Genomic DNA, 24,465 nt, shown 5'->3' with positions numbered 1-24,465 from the left:
TCAGTGATCGTAGATGAGGCATGGGAATGAGGGAGAAAGGACAAAGCTCAGGTTTCCGTGTGAGGAAGTAAGGCCCAGGAGACATGGTTCTGCTTGAACAACCATAGAAGAAATTTCTTTTTGGCACTGACCCCTTTGCATATTGTCCTTGCAGCAGACATCCCCCCATCCCCAGGAAATATCCCTACCACCCACCCACTGATGGTGCGCCATGCAGACCACAGTTCCCTGACGCTGGGCAGTGGCTCTTCTACAACACGTCTCACCCAGGGCATTGGGCGCAGTCAGAGGACCCTGAGGCAGCTGACGGCCAACACAGGCCACACCATTCACGTTCACTACCCTGGGAATCGTCAGCCCAATCCTCCTCTTATACTCCAGAGGTGAGTTACAAGGAAGATTGTTGGGCTCAATGAGCTTCAGCATTGTCTTGACCTGGGGGGATAATGCTCTTGTCACACACACAGATAATGTATTTGTCCTGTTTCTTTGTGGATTATATGTGCAGCCTTTGGGAGAATACCAAATTGTATAACATATTCTTCTGCTTAAGTGTCCTGTACATACATTCAGCAGTCACTAAGCATCTCATATGCCAAACACTTAGCACTTAAGATATGGTCAGGACAGGATCCCTGCCCTTTGGCTTAGAGTTTCTCCCACTAGGGAGAAACAATTTTAGAAGTGAAAGGAAGGAATATAGGTATCATAATGGTCAATGTACAGACGGTAGTGGGTGTACAAGAGAGAGATTATACCCTAACACAGTGCCTGATGTTATCAGTGATGCTCACTCTGTTCTAGGAACTATGGAGTAATACGCAACCTTAGCCCAAAACAAGTTTGCAAACTGATGGAGTAGTTAGAAAAGTAACTAAGACTTATGTGCACTATGATCAGGTCCATAATAATGTCATGCATTTCGTAGAGGATACAGAAAGGATCTCACAATAACAGTTTGCAGTGCCCCTGTGGATGTACAGTGACCATGGTACCCCACCATCACCCTACAGGTTGCTTGGTCCCTCTGCTGCTGCTGACATCCTTCAGCTGAGCAGCAGCCTTCCCCTACAAAGCCGAGGCCGGGCCCGCCTCCTAGTGGGCAACGATGACGTCCACATCATCGCCCGGTCTGATGATGAACTACTAGATGACTTTTTCCATGATCAGAGTACAGCTACCAGCCAAGCAGGCAAGTTTATGTGGTGAAAGGGTAACGTTTGTCTGGTTCTTTTTCCCTGCTGAGGGAAAGCAGAACAGTATCTGCCCTGCCTGGAGAAATCCCATTTTATAGGAGCCAGAACCACTCACTGATTTAGCCAAGGGCAATAAAAACCGTATTACATCTGGATACCTATGATGTTCCAAACCTTGTGATAGACATTGGGTCCTGTTAGGGAAATACTGCAATTTTTGGATCAATTGATGCATGACAATGCCAAGAGTCTCACTCTCCTTTGTTTCCCTACAGGGACCCTGTCCAGCATCCCCACAGCCCTGACCCGTTGGACAGAGGAATGCAAAGTTCTTGATGCTGAGAGCATGCATGACTGTGTTTCAGGTGTGTGGCAGTTTGGTTATCAGGGCAGTAGTGAGTCTTCCAGGGCTGGGACAGTGCATGGAAAGTTGTTTCCCTGGTTCTCTGTGGCCCCAAGCTCTGCCTCTTGGCTTTCTCCCCCACCTCCCCTGAGCAGCCTCCGATCTTTGCTTCTTTGGTCCAGTTGTTAAAGTGCCCATTGTCAATCACCTGGAATTCCTGAGGGATGAGGAGCTGGAAGAAAGGCGGGAGAAACGCAGGAAACAACTAGCTGAGGAAGAAACAAAGATAACCGACAAAGGCAAAGAAGATAAGGAGAACAGGGATCAGAGTGCACAGGTGATTCCCAAGAGCTGGGAGGATTCATCTTTGGCTATGTCTGCCTTAACTTTCCCACGGTTTTAGCATACATGTGGCTGGCCCCAAGAGTCATTGAAGATTCTAGGACGTTCACATTGAAACTGAGAAATGATCCACTTCAAATTCACTGTACACTTGAATGGTTTTTAGGGGAAAAGAATTCAAACCCAGAGGGAAAATTGTTTCTCCGGTGTTTTGCTGGGGAAAACTGGAGTCAGAACCAGAGCAGCTCCTGACTCACTGAACAGTCTCTACTTTCAGTGAATACAGCTAGACAAGAACAATGACCTTGACTAAGCCCATGCTCTTAATGGTTCAATTCCGTTTTGGTGGATTGCCTTCTTAAGTGTCAGGGAAACCTTACCAATATGATTCCATTCCAACATTTGAATAAGTTGGGCTTAGGCTTCAGATCAGAGAAAATGTTCCTACCCTGAACCCCATGACCACATGTCATTTTCTAGGGCTCAATTTGTGAAATCTCTAACATGATTTTGGTTTTTCTGAAACTTCTGGAACCTTGAATAGTATAGCTTTGAAATAAATGAAGTAAATGCTGATAAAAATACAAGGAAACTAAAAGACTTGAGTGAAAGACTTTATTATACCTCACTCAACAGGGCATCAGATTTAAAAGGATATTGAAATGTTCAATTATGATAACAAGCTTGATCTAACAAATATCTTTGTATAGAACTTTTGCCTAATAAATAGTAACATTGTTTCAAGCACATGTAAAGGGATAGGAAATAAGCCTGGCATATGATTGAAAAAGCCGGAGTGTACAAAATGAGCCCAAGGAAGGGAAATATATATAGGTGAAACTTTTAAGAAATTCTTGCTTGTCTCAACAATTGTGTTCAGGTCATGTCCTATGTCCAAGCCCATCTCCAACGTGGTTTTTATTATCCTTTCCTCTCATTGTTTAGTCAGCCCCCTGACAGTTTCCCCCTTGTCCCCAAGCAATCCTTGAGCATGAGTATGTATTAGAGAAATTGGAGGTATGTTTGCATGCTAAAGTGCTCATCTTCCATCCAGGTCATACGTGTCATATGTAGGAGATGGCAACTATTAAAGTTGACCTCTATCTCATGTGCTTGCAAAGTCCCACATTGGTCTGTCCCTTTTCTTTGCAGTGTACTACATCTAAGACAAATGACTCCACTGAACAGAACCTCTCAGGTAACTCTCCCTCCCTTTTCCCCTTCTTGATAATTGGTTGGTTTTTTATCCTGACCCAAATAGCTGGCCCAAGTGGGCTGAAGATGAACGCTGGTGCTCTGTGGGATGAGGTAGTAGATTGTATAGTTTTAGGGTCATACCCCATCTTGGAGATAACTATACAGTCTACTGTCTTTCCCACGGTGGTGCGCTTCCCCTCCGACGTGCTGTGTTTTTAGGTTCTCATTCTGATTATGCTGTACTGCGTTCTGGCATGTGTAGTGAGGCCATGTGTCCTGTCCCCTTTACTGACCCCCATGGTGTGGTGCTTAATGAGAACACCTGATGACAGTGGTTCCTAAATGCTAGTCCTCAGTGGAAATGAACAGAATAAGGGAGGTTTAATGAGTTTCTCAAAAAGCTGAGTTTGTTCAATTTAAAGGACTATTATAAATTACAGAGATTATGTATTTCTTACTTCTTTGGTATCAAAATATTTTTATTAAATGATATTAATGGGATTTTTTTTCTTACTTGGCTAAATTAAAAGTTGGTGACCCTGTGTTAGTCTCTTGTCTCTTTTTATTTTTTCCTTTTTCTATAAACTTCGTGGGTCTGTGGAATCTAAAAGTCTAAGAATGTTGCCTTGAGCAATCTGCTTTTGGGGAAGGTAGCTCGGTGGGCTAAATGGTATTACTACTATATGCTTTCTATTCCTCCTAATTTTCCTAACGTCAGTAGCCATTTTGTGATTCTAATAACTGGTCCATATGGTATTATATGTCTCCCCCACCCCTATTTCCTCAGAACTTTCTTCTGCTTCCCTATACCTTCTGTCTCCTTTGGCACTTGAGTTGGGAAATGATTGTACCAAAGCCTACACAGTATTTTTTAAAGCAGTGAAAGAGGGTAGGTGTCCTGGTGCCCTGAATCTGGTAGAAGGTCTTTGAAAGGGTCTGTCATCAGGTAAAATGGCCTTTTGCCTGCTGCCCTTGCTAGAGGATCCTGCTCATGCCGGGGTGAGGTAGTAAGTTGTATTGTTGTGGGGTAGGGATTTTAAGCCCCAATTAGAAGATAACTATACAACTTACTACTTTCCCTGGTGTGTTGCATATTCACATTTAGTCTTAACACCGTTGCCTCCATCAGACAGAGTTGTAGATGTTTCTTGGATAATCAGGACTGCAAGAAAAGGGAGGTGGAAGGGGACAGGTGGTATTTAGGGTGAGGCAAGTATTATAAAGTGACTTGAACTCTCCCCCTTCCACCCAGGGCACAGAATGGATTTAATTCTTAGGGTCTACAAAGAGTCAGATCTTTTGGTCCTTGGGACTAAGATAGCACTGTGCCTTAGCCCTCATCCTGAGTATACCAGACCAGCCACGAGCTGTTCCTAGGAGCAGTTGGTGACTGAGGGGAATCCTGCATCACTGACTGAGTGGGATACTTGTTGTGCCACATGTGCTGATTGAGTGGCTCCCCTGGTCCTTGGCTGATTGCCCTTTAACAACCCCATTGTCGTTCTTTCCGAGAAAGATGGGACTCCCATGCCTGACAGCTACCCAACAACCCCATCTTCAACTGATGCAGCTACATCTGAGCCCAAGGAGACCCTTGTCACTCTGCAGCCCTCACAACAGCAACCAACACTCCCACCCCCACCAGCCTTGGGAGAGATTTCTCAAGAGCTGCAGTCCCCGACTGGAGAAGCGGGAAGCTCTACCCAGCTATTGATGCCTGTAGAGCCAGAGGAATTGGGTCCCACAAGGCCAAGTGGAGAAGCAGAAACAACTCAGATGGAGCTATCCCCAGCTCCCACTATAAGTGAGTAGAATTTCAAGGTTTGGGGGTAGGGGTAGAACAGGGGGGAAGAATGGACATCTTTGTAGTTCCTCTTTACTCTCTTACTTTAGAGAATTTCTAAAGTAGAAGCTCAAGCCCTCACAGTAGGGTCTCATATTGCACATTACCTTTTTAGCTAAAGTTGAGGTTTCTTCTCTGTGTCCTCAAGTGATTATATATACATCTGAGTGTCTTAATGATACTAGTGATGGTGCCAACAGTTTGAGGTGATCACTCTGTTCCTGGCTATCATGCCATGCTTATTATTTTATTATTTAACTTCTTTAAAAAACAATCATCCAAAGTAGAGGGTGTTATCTCCATGAATAAACTGGAACTCAGAAGTGAAATAATTAGCCCAAGGTCACTCAGTAAGTGGTTGAGCTGTGATTAAAATCCAGATCTGTGTAACTCTGGAGCTTGCTTTTCTTCAACATTTCCAGGAATTGGCAAGCACGTGACCGCACACTTAGCAGCTCTCCCATCCCGGCCAACACCATTTATCTCATGGCACTATTTCCCACTGGTTTGAAATGGGGCCTCAAAATTCTTCTCAGCAGTGTTCCAACAGGGTAAACAAGACTGTTTGCCGTTCCTGCTCTTTACCATACTGCCTGTGACGTGCTCTGGAAAAACCTTAGGGTGTAGGGGGTTTTGCCTTAAAGGAACCTTGTTTGTTTAGACAAGCAGAACCAAAGAGCTTGTGTAAATGATACCTGCAGGAAATCTGAAAGTGACAGGATCCCTTACCTGGGGTGCGTAGAGAAGATGTTTCACAGGCATGCTTGGAACACCATAAATGTTTAACAGATAATAGAAAGGGCTTGAGTTGAGTTTTTTAAAGCAAATGAGATTGAGGGGGGAGCATCAGGCCAGCGTGAAGTGAAGGTGAAGAAGTGAGAAGTCTGATCTGGCTGCTTCTTAATTCAGCCTCCCCCTCTTCGAAGCAGAGATCTAACCTCTCCATGTGACTTCCTCCTAGCCTCTCTTTCCCCAGAGAGAGCTGAAGATTCTGATGCTCTGACAGCTGTCAGCAGTCAACTGGAAGGCTCTCCCATGGACACCAGCAGCCTGGCTTCCTGCACCCTGGAGGAAGCTGTGGGTGACACCTCAGCACCTGGCAGTTCTGAGCAGCCCACAGCAGGCAGCTCCACTCCTGGGGATGCCCCGCCAGTTGTGACAGAAGTGCAAGGCAGGAGTGATGGGTCAGGGGAACCTACCCAGCCCCCTGAGGACAGGTAAGCACTGTGTGAGTGAGAGGAGGGCAGGGTGTGTTGGTGGGTATTTCAAGCCACATTCATACTTAGTAACCAGTGCACATGCTTTGTATACTGGGGAAATCAACTTGGCTTCTGTGAGAAAAGGGGTACTATAGGAATATTTTATAAGTGGAAAATATAATACAGAGAACTTGAAAATGATTTCCTTTAGCTCTACCCCTGCATCCTCTGAGAGTTCTTCCACCAGAGATTCTGCCGTGGCCATTTCTGGAGCAGATTCCCGGGGAATCCTAGAAGAACCACTGCCTTCAACAAGCAGTGAAGAAGAAGATCCTCTAGCAGGTGAGCTCCATGTGTGCTCAGGCCATCCTGGGGCTGTTTAGGCTTCTAGTAACCCTTGGCATGGAAATGCCCACCAGTCGAACCGTTCCATGCAGATGGTGGGTGGCATATATATGGGGGGAGGGCCTGCAGTAAGGGGATGCTGATGCTACACAATGGAATGAGCCCAGGCCTTTGGAGTCAAACTGATCTTAGCTCAAATCCCCTCTCTGCCACCTCCTACTTTTAGGAACTGGAGCCATTACTTAACTTCTCTGATCCTCATTGATACTGAGAGGGTGATGATAGCTACATGGTGGGGTCTTGAAGGTTAAGTGACAGTGCACACACAGAACTTGGCATAGCTGTTCTGAGCCTAGGGAAGGGTGGGTGGGCCTTCTCTGTGTCCCCTGTGTCCTTGGCATGAAATGAGGACAGAGAAAGCTGGTCTCCCTCATCCAAGGCCATGGGTTTCTTTGATCCAAGTACATCTTCAGGCTTCAGTAGAAGTGAGAGTCCCTTCACATCTTGCATCTCCCCTCAGGTATTAGTCTCCCCGAAGGCGTGGACCCCTCTTTTCTGGCCGCGCTCCCTGATGACATTCGCCGAGAAGTTCTACAGAACCAGCTGGGCATTCGTCCACCAACGCGGACTGCCCCCTCGACAAATAGCTCAGCTCCTGCAGTGGTGGGGAATCCTGGTGTGACCGAAGTGAGCCCTGAGTTCCTGGCCGCCCTGCCTCCAGCCATCCAGGAGGAAGTATGTGAGCGGGGGGGCTGGTGGTGCCAGGCTACCTGGCTGTGGGTATGCCCCCATTGACTCCTCCTGCTCTGTAGGTACTGGCACAGCAGAGAGCTGAGCAACAGCGACGGGAACTGGCACAGAATGCCAGCTCAGACACCCCCATGGACCCTGTGACCTTCATCCAGACTCTGCCCTCAGACCTGCGCCGTAGTGTCCTAGAGGACATGGAGGACAGCGTATTGGCCGTGATGCCACCTGACATTGCAGCTGAGGCTCAAGCCTTGAGGCGAGAGCAGGAAGCCCGGCAGAGGCAGCTCATGCATGAGCGGCTTTTTGGGCACAGCAGCACCTCTGCACTCTCTGCCATTCTTCGAAGCCCGGGTACAGAGGGAGGCAAGTGGGAGGGCTCTGGAATGTCTGGCTTTGGCCACATGAGACTCTTTGTTCCCCTTTGTATTACTTGGGCCCAGCTCAGCACACACCCCCTCCCCAATTTCAGTTTCCTTTTTCTTTCCTTCCAGCCTTCACCAGTCGCCTGAGTGGCAACCGTGGGGTCCAATACACTCGGCTTGCCGTGCAGAGAGGCGGCACCTTCCAGATGGGGGGTAGCAGCAGCCATAATAGGTACCCTTTGCCTGTCTTTTTTTGTTTGCCATACCACCTTTCATGTCTACTACTAGTCCAACTCCCTTTATTTATAGGTGGAGAGGCTGAATGACCTCTCTAGGATGTTTACTTGAATGAATGGGGAAGCCAGATCTTTGGACTCCCCCTTCAGAAAGCCACACTTCTGGTTAGTGTAGCTACTGTAGACCATAATCACAAAGTAAGGTAGGCAGGCAGCAGGCTCTAGCTGTGGTTACAACAAGGAAAGCCACCTGCCTCCCACACAAATAGGAAAACAGTGACAACCGCTTGCCTTGAGATTACAGCACCTAGGCTGCAGAAGAGTTCATTATTAACGAGGCCAGAGCGTAAAGGGAGTGATCAGTCCCTATTCAGCAGGCAACCTCCTGGTAGTCTATAGAAGGCCAAAATAAGCATTGTGTCCTAGGACTTTATGGGCAGTCCAATTTTACCAGTTGATACAGACCTGGGCTGCAATCTCTGCTCTCTTCTCAGTCGTTGTGTGATGTAGGGCAAGTCACTTAACCTATTTGAGCCTCTTGCTCATCATCTCAAAATTGGGTGGTTCTCTAGTCTTTACAGGAGCCCCATGAGGAAGCTGTTACAGATATTGTAGGGTATCTGGAACATAGTAGGCACTCAAGGGGACAGCTGTTGTTACTATTAAGAATACTTAAGAGTCCTTGGACTGGACACCCTCCCTGCTCGAGCCTCCTGGGATGTATCCAGCTCATCCCCCTCTCCTAGGCCTATGCCTGATCCCAGAGCTCTAGCCAAAGTATTACCCAGAAACCATGCTCTGTTCCAGGCCTTCTGGCAGTAATGTGGACACTCTCCTACGCCTCCGAGGACGGCTCCTCCTGGATCACGAAGCCCTGTCTTGTCTCCTGGTCCTACTTTTTGTGGATGAGCCGAAGCTCAATACTAGCCGTCTACATCGAGTACTGAGAAATCTCTGCTACCACGCCCAGACCCGCCACTGGGTCATCCGAAGCCTGCTCTCCATCTTGCAGCGCAGCAGTGAGAGTGAGCTTTGCATTGAAACACCCAGGCTCTCCTCAAGTGAGGAAAAGGGCAAAAAGTCAAGCAAGAGCTGTGGGTCAAGCAGCCATGAGAACCGGCCCCTGGACCTGCTACACAAGATGGAGTCTAAGAGCTCCAACCAGCTTTCCTGGCTCTCAGTATCCATGGATGCAGCCCTAGGCTGCAGGACTAATATATTCCAGATCCAGCGTTCAGGGGGGCGCAAACATACTGAGAAGCATGCAAGTAGTGGCTCCACTGTCCACATCCACCCCCAGGCTGCTCCTGTTGTCTGCAGGCACGTTCTGGATACACTCATTCAATTAGCCAAGGTGAGGAGCTTGGAGGAACCCAACTCCTGGGGATGGAAGACGGTTGTCAGCCATAGCGTAGGTGAAATCTGAACTCGGAGGGAGCTACCAGGTCCTCATCGTTGGTGCTGAGGCCTGTATTGTTTCTGGGAGATTGTCCAGTAAATAATTTTGTGGGTTTTTTGTGTTCACTCTTCACAATTTTTATGCATTGTCTCATTCAGCCATCAAACAACCCTCAGTGGTTTGCATGGTTCCCATTTTACAGATGAAGAAGCTGGGATACAGAAATCTTTAGTGGCTTTGTCATGTGGCTAGTAAGTGATGGAGCTGGCTGGACCTAGAACTTAATTCAGTCCTCTTTTTTTTTTTTTTTTTTCAGTCCTCTTTTTCATAAGCTTTGCTGCCATTTGTTGAGGGCCTGCCTTATACCAGGCACTATGCGAAATGCATTACCTCTAATCTCAACAATTTTGCACAGCCTTGTAGGTATCCTCCCCATTTTGTAAGCATAGAGATAGATGCTCAGAAAAGTTTGCTAATCGTCTGTCTCCCTACAGAGCTTTTGTTAGTTTCTCTAGGCTGCTTCACAACATCAGTTGGATAAAACTCCTATGTTACATCTCTCCAGTGTTACTAAAGCTGTCCAAAGGAGTGGAGAGTCTAGGAGCCAGTTGTCTTTCCTTGTCACAAGACATTTTCTGTGTAGACCTCGTACGCCAAGCCTGTCCTTCTTTTCCTGGCAGGTGTTTCCCAGCCACTTCACACAGCAGCGGACCAAAGAAACAAACTGTGAGAGTGATCGGGAGAGGGGCAGTAAGCAGGCCTGCAGCCCATGCTCTTCACAGTCCACGAGCAGTGGCATTTGCACAGACTTCTGGGACTTATTGGTAAAACTGGACAACATGAATGTCAGCCGGAAAGGCAAGAACTCTGTGAAGTCAGTGCCAGTGAGCGCTGGTGGTGAGGGGGAAACTTCCCCATACAGCCTCGAGGCCTCTCCACTGGGGCAGCTCATGAACATGTTGTCACACCCAGTCATCCGCCGGAGCTCTCTCTTAACTGAGAAACTCCTCAGACTCCTTTCTCTCATCTCAATTGCTCTCCCAGAAAACAAAGTGTCGGAAGCACAGGCTAATTCTGGCAGCAGTGCTTCCTCCACCAGTGTTGCCACCTCAACCACATCTACCACCACTACCACTGCTGCCTCCAGCGCACCCACTCCCCCTGCTGCAACCACCCCTGTCACTTCTGTTCCGGCCCTGGTTGCTGCCACGACTATATCCACCATTGCTGTAGCCGCTTCAACCACAGTGACTACCCCCACGACTTCTACCACTACTATTTCAAGTAAGTGTGGATGTAGGCTGGGAGCTGAGGGGTGTGTACACCTACCTCACCCCCAACTCTCCCCCACCCGGGTATTCCTCCCTAAATGACAGCAATCAGCTTGGTTTGTGTTTGTGAGAGCCAAATGTGTTAATTCTCACCCTCATTGGTCCAAGTTCTCTCCGTCTTCCCCTCCCTCCCTCCCTCCTCCACCACTCCTGTGGAGACCACTGAATGTGGCTTCCCCTAGGCTAAGGTCAAAAAGGAGGAGGGGGGCTTCCCTGGTGGCGCAGTGGTTGAGAATCTGCCTGCCAATGCAGGGGACACGGGTTCGAGCTCTGGTCTGGGAAGATCCCACATGCCGTGGAACAACTGGGCCCATGAGCCACAATTACTGAGCCTGCACGTCTGGAGCCTGTGCTCCGCAACAAGAGAGGCCACGATAGTGAGAGGCCTGCGCGCCGCGATGAAGAGTGGCCCCCACTTGCCACAACTAGAGAAAGCCCTCGCACAGAAACGAAGACCCAACACAGCCATAAATAAATAAATAATTTTTTTTAAAAAAAGGGGGAGAAAGTCCCTGTCTTTAAAGAATCCCCAGTCTTTCTAGCCTGGTTGAGGGAGCCAGTTCTCAGAGGAAGCAGTTCAAGAGCAGGCAGGATAACAGTGGGAATCAGGGTAGAATCAAGTAGCCAGGCCATCCCAGGAAGTGAAGGGAATGTGCCCTGCGGCACACTAATAAGAATCATTTGAAGAAACGGATTTTGAAGGAATGGGGGCTTTCAGAGAGCCCTCTGACGGTAGGGCAACAGTTGCGAGAAATATCTGGGATTCTTTGTCACTTTAGAAGGTACAGTCATAAGAGTCCTTGGTATCCCAAGTCATTTGGATTTGGCTATGTGGGGTGGATCTTCATTTTCACTACTTTTCCATTTTGAAGCCCTGGGCAGTGCAGCGATTGGCTCTGCCACTTAGGTCTCTGGCATGTGAGTTTCAAAGGCTTACAGTGTTCTGTCTGTTTCCTCAAAGCTTCTACTACTACTAAGGCCAGCAAATCTCCAGCGAAGGTGGGTGATATCGGCAGCAGCACGGACTTTAAGATGGTATCCTCTGGCCTCACTGAAAATCAGCTCCAGCTCTCTGTGGAGGTGAGTCCAAGCTCTTCTGACCTCCCAAGGTTGGGGGAGAAAGAGTTGACTGGGGTAGATAATGTTTTAGTTCTCAAGTTGGGGCTCACCCCATCTCCTTTCTTTTTCCCAGGTGTTGACATCCCATTCTTGTTCTGAAGAAGGCCTAGAGGATGCAGCCAATGTGTTACTGCAGCTCTCTCGGGGGGACCCTGGGACCCGGGACACTGTTTTGAAGCTGCTACTGAATGGAGCCCGCCATCTGGGTTATACCCTTTGTAAACAGATAGGTAATAATAGGAGTAAAGCACCCTGTTTTTCTGAAACCTTCCACTTAGGTGTCACCTCTTTATGGAAGCCTTCCCTGAACCCCCAGGCTGAATCAAACTTCTCTATGCATCTGTAGCACAGCCCCATGAGCTCTTCTGTCACAGCACTGATAATACTAGGTTGTCATCTGTTTTCCTCTGCCCAGTTCTCTGAGAACAGGGCTGGTCTTCCCTCTACATTCCCAATCCCTGGCACACAGCTGGTAATTGGTGCTTAGTGAAGGAAAATGAGAACCCATAGGACCGACATTGCTTTTCCATTCTGGGCACTCATAAGAGCCCTATGATGAGCCTGCTGAGGCAGTTCGCCACCTCAGAGATGCACCTATACTACATTCAGGCTCAGGAATTGAAAGAATAATACCCTCTGCCTTTGTGCAGTTTTGAGGGTACAAAAATTCTAAGAATACTTGCAAATTATCTAGTTTCAGTCTTCCTGTTTTACCAAGAAGAAAACTAAAACCCAGGTGATGGGGTGACTGAATCAAGGAGTGGGGCCAGATTTGCTTTCAGCATAGAGACTCTCTTTGCTCTCTCCCACCCCCCATCCCAATCATGGGTCTCCCTAGATCTCAACCATCTGTGTAGTTATCTCCTTCTCACAAGCATCCCTGGAGCTGAGGTGACAGGAGAGTCAATTAAACTATGTGACCTAGGATGTTCTTTGTTGCATGAGAATTACAGAGTTTTTCCAAAAGAGGCCTCTGATCTTTCTTGACTGCCACCATTTATTCAACATCCATAGGTTAGGCAGTGTCCTAGGCACTCTGCTAGACAGTTATCTCCTAATTCTCAAAGCAGCCTTGTGAGGTTAGGCAGTATGAGCCCCATTATTAAGATGGGTAAGCAAATTGGGAAAGAGGTTAAGCAATTTGCCTGAGATTACCACAAAAACCTAAGAAGTTTGAGAGGTATACGGGCTTCAAAAGAGATACTTTTTCCCCTCTGCACTGAGCTGTATTTCTTGTAGATTCAGCAAATTCTCAAAGCCAGATAAACCAGTGGCCCCTGAGCAGTTAGTTGATCTGTGAGCACACATAGTAAAATGAACAGAGCAAAATTTCTGCTCATTCCAGGTTCAGTGCAGCTGAACAAAGCACCTAGGAAGTTTTCTTGGAAAGGTTTGGCTTTTCACTGCTTCATTAGGGAAGTCTCTGAACACTTGCTGGCTTCTCTGCCTGCCCAGGAACCCTTCTGGCTGAACTACGGGAATACAATCTGGAACAGCAGCGGCGAGCCCAGTGTGAGACCCTCTCCCCTGATGGCCTGCCTGAGGAGCAGCCACAGACCACCAAGCTGAAAGGCAAAATGCAGAGCAGGTAGGTGGCAGCTGCCCATTTGGCTGTGGGGTTGGGATCAGGGACATTCTGAAAAGTGGCTCTTCCTGGCTTCCTGGTTATTTTTTCCCTCTTCCCTGGACAGATTTTGTTTCTGTCCTGTACACAGTCGGCCCTATTTTTCCTACTTGTGTGATTTTCTTCTGAGATTCCTTACCCCCTGCTTGACACAAGAAAGCCCTGCCTGCTCTGGGTGTTGATGCTTTGATGCTCTCGGTATACGCAAGCCACCTCTACACTCTCCAGGTTTGACATGGCTGAGAATGTGGTAATCGTGGCATCTCAGAAGCGACCTCTGGGTGGCCGGGAGCTCCAGTTGCCTTCTATGTCCATGTTGACATCCAAGACATCTACCCAGAAGTTCTTCTTGAGGGTCCTGCAGGTCATCATCCAGCTCCGGGACGACACACGCCGAGCTAACAAGAAAGCCAAGCAGACAGGCAGGCTAGGTATGGAACTGGGGTGTCCAGTTGAGGGGCAGGGTTGGCGGTGGAAAAACAAGAGACCCTGGAGGGCAGGACTTAATGTCATGTCTCCTTCCTGTTTGATTTTTTCTAAGGAAAATGATGATCCTATCTTAAAATGTTGGTGGCTGCATTCTGTATCTCACTCAAGCCGTCTACATAGGAAATTTCACTAGGGCAAGTGGGAATTAAAGGGGAGTGGAAATCTGGCAAGGAAATTGGGGACAGATCTTTTGGTGAACAAGATTTAACTCACTGAGTTTGTCTCCTCTCTGCTTCCTTGAACACTCTTGGCTAAAATATTGTAGCCATGTTGCCTCAGCTATGGCATGCCAAATCCAACGTCTTTCCCCCTGTCCCGCAGAACTCTCTCACCTGCCACCATCCGTCTGCCCAGCCCCATGTCGCCTGCCCTTATCTGTAATGGTAGCTCTTAGTGCCTGACGATGAGCATTCTGAGGCTGCCTGAGCTTAAAGCTCAAAGACTTCAGCAAGGTGTCCCGTGGTGGCCCAGGAGATGGGAGAGAGAATATTGAGCATTCTCTCTTTCTACAGTTTACATCTTACCTTCTTTTTTCTTTCTCCCAGGTTCTTCCGGTTTAGGCTCAGCTAGCAGCATCCAGGCAGCTGTTCGGCAGCTGGAGGCTGAGGCTGATGCCATTATACAAATGGTACGTGAGGGTCAAAGGGCGCGGAGACAGCAACAAGCAGCAACGGTTAGCATGATGCCTGTGGCCCCTCATTCATTTGTCTCTCCTCCCTCCCCCACCACATCATCAGTGGGGTTTCATTGCCCTTACCTTGTATGCTTTTGCATTAAGTTTGCTATATGAATGCTTCTGGATAACAGGGTTACTTTCTCTTGGTGCTTTCTTTACTGTTTGTTTATTGGTTTGGTTTGGTTTGATTTAAAGCTTGGCCATCATACCCCACTCCCAGCTATCCAATCAACAGTGGCGCTTTTGCAAACTGCATAATGCTAAGTGTCTGGGTTCTGAGGGGATTCGTGATAAAAGATTTTTCAGTCTCATGGAACAATGCAAGTACCTCAGAGACACGTCAGGAATCCTGCCCTTGAAAGTCCCCCAAGCTTGGTACACATCCCACACAGCCTCTTCTGGCTATGGCTGATCCCTCCACCCTGGTCTCTGCCTCTATTCTTCATACTCCTTTGGCACCCAGGCAGTTGGGCACTTTTAGGAGGAAGCCTTTTCAGGTTCCTAGGTAGCCAGTTCATTGTTGGGATCTCAGCACAGAGTGGCTGTAGGAAAAGCCTGGAATCATGTATATACGCTGTGGCACTCATTGTTTTCCTGTCCTTGTAACAACATGCAAGTCGCCTTCCCAAGATCCGGGAAATAAGGATATCTCGAGGCCTATTTTTTCTTTATCTGTAATTACTATTATACAGTGTGATTTCATTGAGCATGCTGGGAACAGCCTAGAATTTAAGAGCTGTAGCTCCAGCAGGGTAGAAAGGGAGAATAGAGAACTATTATTCTGGAGTATTTTTTCTGCCCAGTCTCTTTCCCACACCTGATACGACAGATGTTGGCTTTTTTAAAAAGCCAATCCCATCCATCAAAGATTGCACTAATTCATTCCCGTTATTTCCCCTTTTGTGAGCAAAAAGGAACAAAGAGTAAACCTACCTTCTGCTCATCTGAGTTTTATATATAGCTATATATATGTGTGTAAACTGTCTCTAGAAGTCTTGAAGTCCAGGAGGATGGTGCCTGACTGGACACAGGCCTGGAATAGAGTGGAGGCAAATGCGGGCATCCAGGGAGCTCTTTGCAAAAGCTTGCTAGCTCAGGGTGGAGGACAGCAAAGGAGGTGGGAAGGCCATTCTTTTGTCCTGGAGAGCTACCTAAGGAAACTTCTTTCCATATGGGAAGACATGGGAGGCTTCTTTCCAAGCTTATGATATGTGAGAGATTGTAGGACAGCCTCTAGCCTGTCCCTGAGGAAAGCAGAGTTGCACCCTTTATGTGACTTTGTCTCCCTTTTATCCAGTCGGAGTCAAGCCAGTCAGAGGCATCTGTCCGAAGGGAGGAATCACCCATGGATGTGGACCAGCCATCTCCCAGTGCTCAAGATACTCAGTCCATTGGTTAGTACTGCTTCCCATTTCCAGCCCAACAAAAGGGAGAACCAGTCTTCATGGAATGGCTGCTGGCTCCCCTGCTTCCAACATACATAAGCTCAGTGTTTTCCAGTTTGTTCAAGTGAACCCTGGTTTCTGTATGTTGATAGGCCCGTACCAATCAACTAAGATCACTAACCATCACCACCTGGTCCTCATTGGAGAATCATAGCACACATTGCAATTTCTGTAGTGAAGAAACTATGATGATATTGTGTGGAGACAGCATACATTTGAGTCTTGTCTCCCCATTTACTATCTCTGGGACCTGAGGCAAACCTCTCTTTGTTTCAGTTTCCTCATTTAAAATAGGGATGTTCATAGTTAGGATTGAGTTAACACGTGTACATATAGGACTTAGAGCAGGACCTGGCACACAGTGGATGCTATTATTAGCAGCATTTTTCAAGGTTAATTTCATATAGAATGCTTTTTGGCACCCTTTTAACACATTCCTGTGGGATAGTGTTGTCATAGGACATCCAGTTTTTAAAATATATTAAATCATTTAATAATCCATAGGTTTTCTGGGAGCTAGTAAGGCAATGAGAAGACCAATGCTGTCTGGTAGAATTTTCTTGCAGTAGCCATTAGCTACATGTAGCTTACTGAGCACTTGAAAAGCGTCTAGTGCAACTAGACAAACTTTTTCTTGTATTAATTTTATTCAGTTTAAGTTTAAATGCCATCCAGTATAGGACTAGAACTTGCTTTCAGATGTCACTCAATTACTCATTGGCCAGTGGACCAATCTACTTGATCTGCCTAATGGCCTGTGCATTTGGTCTGAATGAAGGAAAAGCCTCAGGGGCTTCCCAATCTCTCCTCTCTGTGCCCTCTATGCTCAGATGGAACTCCACAGGGGGAGAAGGAGAAGGAGGAGAGGCCACCCGAGTTACCCCTGCTCAGCGAGCAACTGAGCTTGGATGAGCTGTGGGACATGCTGGGAGAGTGCCTAAAGGAACTGGAGGAATCCCATGACCAGCATGCGGTGCTAGGTGAGTTGCGGCCTGAGGGAGGGCCCAGGTCCGCTGATCTGCTCTGGGGCCCTTTCTGCCAGCTTAATTTTCTTCCTTCCAGATTACTCCTCTCCGTCAGATCTCCATAATAGGAGTTCAAAGGAGACGATTTTTTTTTTCTGACTTCATTGTCAGAAAAAAGATTAACGTTCTCTTTTGGTAGCTGGTATCTTTTACTTTTTAGACCGGGGGAATCTTTATAACTGGTTGCCTATCCCATTTTTCTCTGGAAACTCTGACTTCCTCTGCGGCACCATTATATTTCTCCTGCAAGTTTTCATTACTTTTTCATGTAGTACTTTTGAAATTTGATTATGAGGGGGGAAGAGGTTTATATGTTGAAGTTTATAAAGTAAATTGTCACTGTCCTATCGTTCCTACCCCCAGTACTACAGCCTGCCGTCGAGGCCTTCTTTCTGGTCCATGCCACAGAGCGGGAGAGCAAGCCTCCTGTCCGAGACACCCGTGAGAGCCAGCTGGCACACATCAAGGACGAGCCTCCTCCACTCTCCCCTGCCCCCTTAACCCCAGCCACTCCTTCCTCCCTTGACCCATTCTTCTCCCGGGAGCCCTCGTCTATGCACATCTCATCAAGCCTGCCCCCTGACACACAGAAGTTTCTTCGCTTTGCAGGTACAGGGAACTCTTAGGTACCCAAATGTAGAAGGCTTCATTTTTTTACAGGGTCAATTCATACATTTTGTTCTTAGCTGATTTGCAGGGTGAGAGAGAGAGAGAGTGTGTGTGTGTGTGTGTGTGTGTGTGTGTGTGTGTTGGAAAGTGAGGCTAGTGAGGTAGGGACTGGGTCTGGAAGTCCTTGTGTGCCACACTACGTTTTTTTCCCCTGAAACAAGGAAGAGAGAGTTGCTGGCTGGTTGGCTTTCATTCATTCTTCTGAGACCCATGATGTGCTGATTCCTGCTGTCCTTTCTCCCCCCAGAGACTCATCGCACTGTGTTAAACCAGATCCTACGGCAGTCCACCACCCACCTCGCTGACGGGCCTTTTGCTGTCCTGGTAGACTACATTCGTGTCCTCGACTTTGATGTCAAGCGCAAGTATGTGCCTTGGTGTTGGGGGGATGGGAACTCTCTAAATGGTATCTCCTCTCCCAGAAAGGAGCCAAAATTTCTCCTGGGATGATGTTTTCAGGGAAAGAAGTTTCCCTTGGTGGCAGCCCTTAGAATGGTGCTGGGGGGTGGGGGGGCGGGGAGAGACTCATCTGTCTGTGCCACGGACAATCATTGTACTTAAATACTCCTTGGCCTTCTCCAACCCAGTCTCCATTCTTCATCAGAGAAATGCAAGCCTTTGTTTAGTCACATGATTTCTAAAGTCCCAGTCCTTCCTTTGGGGTAATACAGGAGGTGCAGGTAGCCACAGCAGGGCTCGTGGGGGGGCGAACCTCCACAACACTCCTGTCATTTTTTACTCTTCTCTTCCTTCCTGTGCACCTACACATGCTTACCTGCTTATTGCAGAAATTCCATGCCATAATGTCTGTGGGCCCCTATTCGATGGACATGGGAAAAATTTAGAGTTGGTAGTGAATGACCTGCCTCTCCCAAACACTGGAGGGATCAAAGTGTCTGGAGGATGGGGGGAACATCACTGCGGATCTTCATCCTAATCAGGCAAACAAAAGTTTACTCTGCCACTCCTAATCTTATTTTCCTTCCTTTCCTACCTCCCAAGATATTTCCGCCAAGAGCTGGAGCGTTTGGACGAGGGGCTCCGGAAAGAAGACATGGCTGTGCACGTCCGCCGTGACCATGTGTTTGAAGACTCCTATCGTGAGCTGCACCGGAAATCCCCTGAAGAAATGAAGAATCGATTGTAAGAGCCCAGAGCAGAGAATAAACAGGATGGGAGGGTTGGGACCCTCCCTACATGGTAGTAAAGGCTTACTTGGGGCCCAAATGTGCAGGGGAACTTAGGGAGGTGCTGCCCTCCCCAGTAGGAATTCCTAAGAGGAATCCAGCTTAGATAATCTCACTGAACTGTCACCCGTCTTCTCCACCCAGTCTCATGAGACTGGTCTTTTGCTGGCCATCTGGCCCTTGGGCTGAGCTATCCAACAATTCCTGTACAGACCGGAGAGTCTTTCGCATTTACAAAGGTACACCTGATGGCTTCGCAAAGAGAGCTTCCTCCATTGTTACACTAGGAACGGGAACCCTGCTAAGCAAATGGTACCCTGGGTTGAGGGAGACCATACTTGCAAGAGTGGCTCCCCACCAAATTGGTAATCCCTCACTGGTGATTCTGGCGCCACCTAGAGGAGATTGGCAGTTTGAAGTACCATGTGTCATGGGAGCCATTGAAATGATAGACCTATTGATGTAGTTTGATCCTCCTGAACTCAGGAACTTGATTCCTCCCTTCCCTTATGGCATGGGCTCACTATCCATGTAGTCACACAGGAAAGTCAGAGAGGCTTCCAAGACAGACTGAACCCTACTCCTCCACCACCAAATCCTTATAGACGTCGGACTCTGAGCTCAGCTCTCTTTGATGCCACTTGATGATTCCTTCCTTGATGAAAGGCTCCTGCTTTCTTATTAGGCCTTTATACCTTTCCTATTATTGTTTTCTGGAATATGGGTGAGGCTTTACTGATACTTCGGGACATCTCTTCCATCAATGATGCCCTTTTTTGTCCCAGATCCCCACCGCTCCTCTGGGCTCTCCTGGCACTCTGCATTTACCACTGTCCTCTGACCCTGCACTCCCCAGCTACTCCTTCACAATCGCTCACTCAGGTCATGCTGTGCAAAAGAATGGATTTGTCCTGGGCTTTGTGCACATCCCTGTTTCTGCTCTCTTATACAGGTATATAGTGTTTGAAGGAGAAGAAGGGCAGGATGCTGGAGGGCTCCTGCGGGAGTGGTATATGATCATCTCTCGGGAGATGTTTAATCCTATGTATGCCTTGTTCCGTACCTCACCTGGTGATCGGGTCACATACACCATCAATCCATCTTCCCACTGCAACCCCAACCACCTTAGCTACTTCAAGTTTGTCGGACGCATCGTGGCCAAAGCTGTATATGACAACCGCCTCCTGGAGTGCTACTTTACTCGGTCCTTCTACAAACACATCTTGGGCAAGTCTGTCAGGTGAGGATGTGGCACAAACCTGGGACTGTCTTCAGTCCTGGAAATCTGGTCCCTTTTCTTGTGTCCCATCACTAGGCTGCCTCTCCTCCACCCCAACCCATGGCCCTAATTTTGTTTATCTAGATATACAGATATGGAGAGCGAAGATTACCACTTCTACCAGGGCCTGGTTTATCTGCTGGAAAATGATGTCTCCACACTAGGCTACGACCTCACCTTCAGCACTGAGGTAGGTCAGGAGATCCTGACCATGGCACATCCCAGCTAGTCTAGGAAACCCATTATGGGGTTGTCCTTGAACTGGCATTGGATAATCTCTAATGCTTCTAAGGAAGCATCTTGATGTCTTAAGTCCCATTCCCCGTTCCCCATCTGGCAGAGAGCAGTGGGTATTTGCATGAGATGGCACAAACAGAAAAACCAGAATTTGTAAAACAATCCAGGCTGTTTCCTAGTTTCCTCTATATTTTGAAAAAATGCTCTAGTACATTATTCTTCATTCCCAAAGGCAGTTCACTCTAGAAAAATTGTGCAAATAGACATAAATGAAAAACAAAAAAATTTCAAGGTTACTCTTCCCCCAAATTGCTTTCCATAAAGATTCTGTTGTGTTACATTATGTTATCCATGCCCTTTTCCCTTTTACTATTGATAGTTTCCGTACGTTTTAGGACCAAACACTTGGCCTTTCCCTATTAGGGATTTATGAGCTCATGAGAAAAGTCACTGTTTTTTATGACCTTGCTTCATCTCCTTGCCCAGGATACAGCAAAGAGTTTAGGGTGTGTTTCCAGGTATCTGTGTAAGTTCCATCCTAGACCAAGCCTGATTCATATTATTGGTTTTGGGTATTCTAGGTCCAAGAGTTTGGAGTGTGTGAAGTTCGTGACCTCAAACCCAATGGGGCCAACATCTTGGTAACAGAGGAGAATAAGAAGGAGTATGTACACCTGGTGTGCCAGATGAGAATGACAGGTAGGGGAAATGTCCGTTAGACCCCCTAGTTGCTCAGTATGGGGCAAGGTCAGGCCTCACTCATTTCACAGACATTGTTTCTTCTCTTCCCCTATGCCAGCCACAAATGCCTTGCATAAAAGGAGTCCAAAAACCTGACCAAAAAATATTTCCCTTCATCCACCCTCATATGGGGGCCTAGAAACAGAGTGGTAGGTGAGGTAGGCAGATCAGTCAGCATCCTGCCAGATTGGGGATCTCTGACCTCTAACAGTTGTATGAGTTCAGATGCCACGTGGCTTGTTGCTTCTCTCCCCAGGAGCCATCCGCAAACAGCTGGCAGCTTTCTTAGAAGGTTTCTATGAGATCATTCCAAAGCGCCTCATTTCCATCTTCACTGAGCAGGAGTTAGAGCTGCTCATATCAGGACTGCCCACAATCGACATTGACGATTTGAAATCCAACACTGAATACCACAAGTACCAGTCCAACTCTATTCAGGTGAGCTGCTGCTGGCATCCCTCCGTGTATCCTTAAGCAGTGTTAGTTTGTATGACACCAAATAAACCAGTACTCTTAGGGGAAGGGAGTTTTGAGTGACAGCTTACCTGTACCTAACTCTTCACTCTTCTGGAGTTTCAGTTTTCAGGTGATCTCCTTGCTCATCTTGTGAATGGAGGAACTGAAACCTGTCTCACAGAAGGGACTTGCCTAACATTCCAAATCCCATCCCCCTTTCTTCCAAGAGCTCTCTACCTAACACTGGCTTCTTGTGTTCATTCCTGTAGATCCAGTGGTTCTGGAGAGCACTGCGTTCTTTCGATCAAGCTGACCGTGCCAAGTTCCTCCAGTTTGTCACGGGTACTTCCAAGGTGCCCCTGCAAGGTTTTGCTGCCCTTGAAGGCATGAATGGCATTCAGAAGTTTCAGATCCATCGAGATGACAGGTCCACAGACCGCCTGCCTTCAGCTCACACATGGTAAGAGGAAAGGTTTGTTCTCCTTTTCAGCATTTAGATTGAATTTGCGTATTTGCTACTTCTAGGCCCCTACCCGTGGTCAGGAGCGCAAATCTGGCCCCAGGTACCCTGGACCTGGGGTAACTCACAATTTGGTGGTTTTTGTGGAGAAGATGATATTTGAGATGAGAAGCTGGCCCAGACTCAAAGTGGGGCTGGGGTGACATTGCAGGTGAGCACTGCCATGTGAGAACAAGGTGTATTCCAGGGCTCAACGTGGCCAGAGCAAGGAGTTGCAGGGAGCAGAATGCTAAAGAGCTCGGCAGGGGTGACCAGTGACCCTGAATGCCTCCTTGGAGCTTTCATGTAGGGTCGTGGTGTTTAAGGAGGAGTGACAGGGTCAGATTATGTTTTAGGTGCCTGGTGGCCAGTATTGGGGCCAGATTAGAGGATGGCAGACAAGGCTAGGACAGGATTGGGAGTCTACGAGCAGAAGTCAAGTGGGCACCATGGGAACACGGATTTGGTTATCATCTTTTGTCACGAATTGATCTTTCTTCTTTCGCTAGTTTTAATCAGCTGGACCTGCCTGCCTATGAGAGCTTTGAGAAGCTCCGCCACATGCTACTATTGGCCATCCAGGAGTGCTCTGAAGGCTTTGGGCTGGCCTAATAAGGCCCCGCCCACCACTGTGGGGTTTTTCTACCATTGTTGGACCTGGGAAGGGGGGAAATGAAAACAAAAAAGAACCAGAAAGAAAATGTCAAAAACCAATAAATGAAAATCCACCAACTCACCATGTGTGTGTCCCAGCTGCCCCATCTTCCCCAGCGCATACCCGTTCCCCCTTTCCTGCTCATTCTCTCTCCCCGCTCCCTTTTCCTCACCTCCTCTCCCCATTCCATGCCGTCCATGATCCCTCACCCCGTGTATTAAAAAGGCAATAGCCTTTACAGGGACCCGTTTGTCCCAACTGTTTGAACAGTGTGCTCCTCAGATTCTGTGTTCAGAAGGATTTGCTGCATTGAGACTTGAAACCTTTGGATAGGGGAAAAAATTATATATATATATATTTTTTTGTTCTGTTTGCATTTCTTAATTTGTGCTTGGAATGTGTTGATGTGCACAGCTAATGATTCAATGCGAGACAAGATTGGCGTCTGTGTTGTGGAGGTTTCAAATAAAGAGCACTCTTCATAACTCACTTTTCACAATGGAGTTTTTTTCAAGTTTAAAAAGAAACACCTCTTGAGCACATGTTAGATGGCTGGAGAAGAAATCCAAATGGACTCTCCAGAAAGCCATCTCTGTCACCACACGGGTGCATCCTCCTCCTTCAGAGTCATCAGGAACTGGGGAGATCTTTTTCAGAATGGGATCTGCACTTGGGGGTGGTGATGGTGTTAGAGATTGCAGCCAAGGACAAAGCATCGCCTTGCTCTAGGGGAACAAACCAGCAGGTTGTAAGAGAATTCACTCAACCCAACCGAAGGTTCTATTTCCTGAGCCTTTATAACAGTTTCAAGCCTGGAGCTCAGTTTAAAATTTTGATTTCATTTATTAATGTTTTAGTTTATTTCTAACAAATTTTAATAAGCAAATAATTTAACTAGCTCCCCAGAACAGTCTTTCCATCCTTTTTGGTTTTGTTTTGTCATCTGCTTGTTTGCCAGTCTGTTCACAGATCGCCCAACAGTCTTTTGTGGTTTTTTTTACTCCATCCAGCACTTAAAGTTGATCTAAGGACTTTGATGGTGGTTCCAGCCTTCAAAGAAAAAAGTAATAAAAGTTCAGTTAGAAAAATAACCTCAAGTGGTACTTGCTTTGTGTGGGTTTTCTCATTCTCCGAGGCTCTACTTCTTAGAGATTTTCCCCTTAACCATGTCCCAAAGTGTGGATCTAGGAAAGTGGTGTGTCTGTCCTTAACCTGATCCCTTGGTCCTGATGCAAATGGCTGCTTATCTTTTTTTTTTTTCTTCCAATGTTCACACTTGTCTGTTCCTGCCCCCCTGACCACTGAGAAGACAGATGAATCAACCCTGTCCCTCCTATTGAGCTTCTAGTCAAGGGGTGAAGACAGATCAGTTCTGTGACCAGGTGTAGGAAGGGGGTCTGGGTGCCCAGCAGAAGTACCTGGTCTAGCCTGGGAGATCAGGAAAGGCTTTCTATCGTCAGTGGCATTTGGGTTGAATCATAAGGCTGTGTGAGAGTGAAGATTAAGAAGAACAGGGTAATCTAGCTCAAGGTAGCAAGGGTCCAGTTGATAGGGCAAGGCTTGAGCAAAAGATAGTGGCCTGAGATGAGGCTGGGAGTCCACCAGGGCTTTAAAATAAAAGGAACAAATAAGCAGAAATATAGTAGAATTGATCAATACACTTAAGAACTGGTTCTTTGAAAGATCAAAGTAGAATAAAGCTCTGACCATTTAAATTTGAAAGGGGTGCAAGGGTTGGGAGTCGGGTGTGGGAGTTCAGAGTACAGATGGAATAATCCTGAAGGAAATAAATGAATCTAACTCAATGGCATACCACAAAAA

At 47.3% G+C, this 24,465-nt stretch overlaps 1 protein-coding gene across 6 annotated transcripts in view; it reads left to right on the top strand.

Annotated features, from left to right (window-relative positions):
• HUWE1 (HECT, UBA and WWE domain containing E3 ubiquitin protein ligase 1) overlaps window positions 1–22,725 on the top strand; it is a 140,432-nt gene extending 117,707 nt beyond the window's left edge. For 5 of the 6 annotated variants that reach the window (XM_061179100.1, XM_061179102.1, XM_061179097.1 and 2 more), the window contains 29 exons: window positions 155–383; window positions 1,014–1,192; window positions 1,472–1,561; window positions 1,722–1,876; window positions 3,034–3,079; window positions 4,595–4,882; window positions 5,883–6,138; window positions 6,332–6,462; window positions 6,986–7,200; window positions 7,278–7,566; window positions 7,707–7,809; window positions 8,621–9,167; window positions 9,893–10,496; window positions 11,505–11,623; window positions 11,736–11,892; window positions 13,118–13,250; window positions 13,515–13,717; window positions 14,321–14,448; window positions 15,749–15,845; window positions 16,727–16,876; window positions 17,285–17,530; window positions 17,838–17,955; window positions 18,593–18,733; window positions 19,730–20,017; window positions 20,141–20,246; window positions 20,875–20,992; window positions 21,291–21,472; window positions 21,760–21,950; window positions 22,499–22,725. In XM_061179100.1, coding sequence (XP_061035083.1) covers window positions 155–383; window positions 1,014–1,192; window positions 1,472–1,561; window positions 1,722–1,876; window positions 3,034–3,079; window positions 4,595–4,882; window positions 5,883–6,138; window positions 6,332–6,462; window positions 6,986–7,200; window positions 7,278–7,566; window positions 7,707–7,809; window positions 8,621–9,167; window positions 9,893–10,496; window positions 11,505–11,623; window positions 11,736–11,892; window positions 13,118–13,250; window positions 13,515–13,717; window positions 14,321–14,448; window positions 15,749–15,845; window positions 16,727–16,876; window positions 17,285–17,530; window positions 17,838–17,955; window positions 18,593–18,733; window positions 19,730–20,017; window positions 20,141–20,246; window positions 20,875–20,992; window positions 21,291–21,472; window positions 21,760–21,950; window positions 22,499–22,601 — 5,612 coding nt within the window. In that variant the 3' untranslated portion in view covers window positions 22,602–22,725. The remainder of the gene's footprint in view (window positions 1–154; window positions 384–1,013; window positions 1,193–1,471; window positions 1,562–1,721; window positions 1,877–3,033; window positions 3,080–4,594; window positions 4,883–5,882; window positions 6,139–6,331; window positions 6,463–6,985; window positions 7,201–7,277; window positions 7,567–7,706; window positions 7,810–8,620; window positions 9,168–9,892; window positions 10,497–11,504; window positions 11,624–11,735; window positions 11,893–13,117; window positions 13,251–13,514; window positions 13,718–14,320; window positions 14,449–15,748; window positions 15,846–16,726; window positions 16,877–17,284; window positions 17,531–17,837; window positions 17,956–18,592; window positions 18,734–19,729; window positions 20,018–20,140; window positions 20,247–20,874; window positions 20,993–21,290; window positions 21,473–21,759; window positions 21,951–22,498) is intronic. The other variant, XM_061179101.1, reaches the window with a different exon arrangement.
• The last annotated feature ends 1,740 nt before the right edge of the window (window positions 22,726–24,465 follow it).

The sequence above is a fragment of the Eubalaena glacialis genome, chromosome X, assembly GCF_028564815.1.
Source record: "Eubalaena glacialis isolate mEubGla1 chromosome X, mEubGla1.1.hap2.+ XY, whole genome shotgun sequence".
NCBI classification, from domain to species: Eukaryota; Metazoa; Chordata; class Mammalia; order Artiodactyla; family Balaenidae; genus Eubalaena; species Eubalaena glacialis.
Note: the sequence above shows the minus strand (reverse complement) of the source record. Positions and strands in the feature narration are given on the sequence as shown.